The sequence below is a fragment of the Penaeus chinensis genome, chromosome 3 (genome assembly GCF_019202785.1).
Source record: "Penaeus chinensis breed Huanghai No. 1 chromosome 3, ASM1920278v2, whole genome shotgun sequence".
NCBI lineage: Eukaryota > Metazoa > Arthropoda > Malacostraca > Decapoda > Penaeidae > Penaeus > Penaeus chinensis.
This window is the reverse complement of record NC_061821.1, coordinates 36,655,762-36,657,723: the sequence shown is the minus strand read 5'-3', so window position 1 is coordinate 36,657,723 and position 1,962 is coordinate 36,655,762. Positions and strand designations below refer to the sequence as shown.

General features: G+C 38.3%; 1 protein-coding gene across 1 annotated transcript in view; it reads left to right on the top strand.

Annotated features, from left to right (window-relative positions):
* Positions 1 to 437, top strand: part of LOC125043835 (oplophorus-luciferin 2-monooxygenase non-catalytic subunit-like) — a 2,002-nt gene extending 1,565 nt beyond the window's left edge. The window contains exon 3 of the mRNA XM_047640166.1: positions 226 to 437. Coding sequence (XP_047496122.1) covers positions 226 to 374 — 149 coding nt within the window. The 3' untranslated portion in view covers positions 375 to 437. The remainder of the gene's footprint in view (positions 1 to 225) is intronic.
* Positions 438 to 1,962: the final 1,525 nt, after the last annotated feature.

Below are 1,962 nucleotides of genomic sequence, written 5' to 3'. Positions count from 1 at the left end.
ATGTACAGTATGTAATGTATGTTTGTTTACACCCGGGGATATATAGATTAGACTACGCATATTTGATTTTTTTTTTTTCCTTTCTTTTCTTTATTTTAATTTACGCTTCTATCCTCTCCTCCCATACCTGCGAATTCTAGTTCTGCTTTTAACTTCCTGTTATTCTCCCTTGAGCGTGTGTCGGTTCCCTGAAGCCACATACTCTAGACTTGGCTTTTGTTGCAGACAATCCGCTGGAATGCGGCTGTGACCTCAAGTGGATTATGGTCGACTACAAAGACGACTACCTGCATCTGTTGTCCCGCGAAACGGCCTGCAACAGCGGAGAACTCGTTAGCGACATAAATCCCGATTTCTTCGATAAATTTTGCTGATGGTCGAAGCCGTTTTCCTGTGCGACACTCTGGTTTTGTTTAAACAATGGTTTGGTAATAGATCTTGATGTATCTTTTTATCCTTAAAGTTTTCCTGAGATGTATCTTTGGGATAAATGGATTCAGTAAGAAGTGACAATGATTAGGATAATAAGAATGGATAACTAAACAGACATAGTGATTGCGTATGCATATTCGTCTGGATGTAGACCTCATTACTACAATATTGATTAGTGCATCATTACTATTGTATTCATAATTGGAAGATGGGGTATTGGCAAGCAATGTATGCAGCTAAATGTATATATATATGATAAATATAAACCCATAGCTTTAGCATCGCCCTAGATTGCGTCCTGATACAAATATGAGAATAATTGGGTATATCTATAAAGTACAGAAAGCCTGATGTGAAGAAGAAAAGGGGTATCATCCTAACGCTCCTGAGCCCCTCGTTATTTGCCGCAGCTCCCACGAATAGATACTTTCTATATGGTACAAGAATGAGCCCTTCGAATCAAATTGTCAACTGCATATTGCCTCCCATACCTCTCTAAAATGTGGTCCCTCATATATATACTAATTTATAGTTACCCCAGAGTAGATATTCAATACTCGTGTTACTCCTCAATAGCTCGGAGTTGCTCATCTCTCCCTCTCTCTCTCTCTAAAGGTCAGGTCAGGAGCGCAGTAACCATTCTCGTGTTTCCACCCATAGTTAATAGAATGTCGAAATGTTACACTTTAGTGTGCTAAAAGAGAATCTTTTCATATGCATGTTGTTTTTGCAACCCCAAATGTATTTTTGATAAAGTAAAAATATTTTGACGGTTCCCATCCTCTAGAAAGTCAAAATCAGTGGTTGAAAGAAAGATAAACGACATACAATGAAACTAAATGTAATTTACGTGGTAGATTTTTCAGTTTTACATCGTATATGCGTCATTAAATTGGAAAACCCCACTTGACAGATCCAGGAAGCATTCCAACTGAACAATTCTATAGGGTGTCCTTGAGCAGATTTCGATAAGTTTAAGCTGTAGAACAACTCTTACTCTGAGTTTGCCTGTTAACTGTAGCACGACTCCTTTAAACCGTTATATGTACAGTTGCCTGCCCTTACACGGTACATCCCATTTTCGGTGGAGAGCATAAGCGTGTGTTCGTATATATTCTAGTACGACATAAGGCTTGGCGCAAACCTCACTGGATCACCAAATATGGGATCTCACTTTTATTCATGAACGCATTATAGTGTCTATGTAGTAACGTGACACTGAGATACCTACATATACTGCCATTAGTTATAATCTAACATAAACTGGCGGGTTGTTTTAAGGGTAGCTGTGCTTAAGGTGAACAAGAAATGGCGGTGAGAACAGGCGTATGGAATTCTAGTAAAAGTCATGGCATAATTAGAAATGAATGTTGAAGGTGAAACGTAAGAGAAAGAAGTTCTGTTACGCTAATTCAGGAGATGCATTGTGCACACTCACATGCACATACAGCTACGCACACAAACACACACCTGATAAAGAGCAAAATAAAATTTAACTATGTTATTTCATTAAGTATTTAGCATTTAACA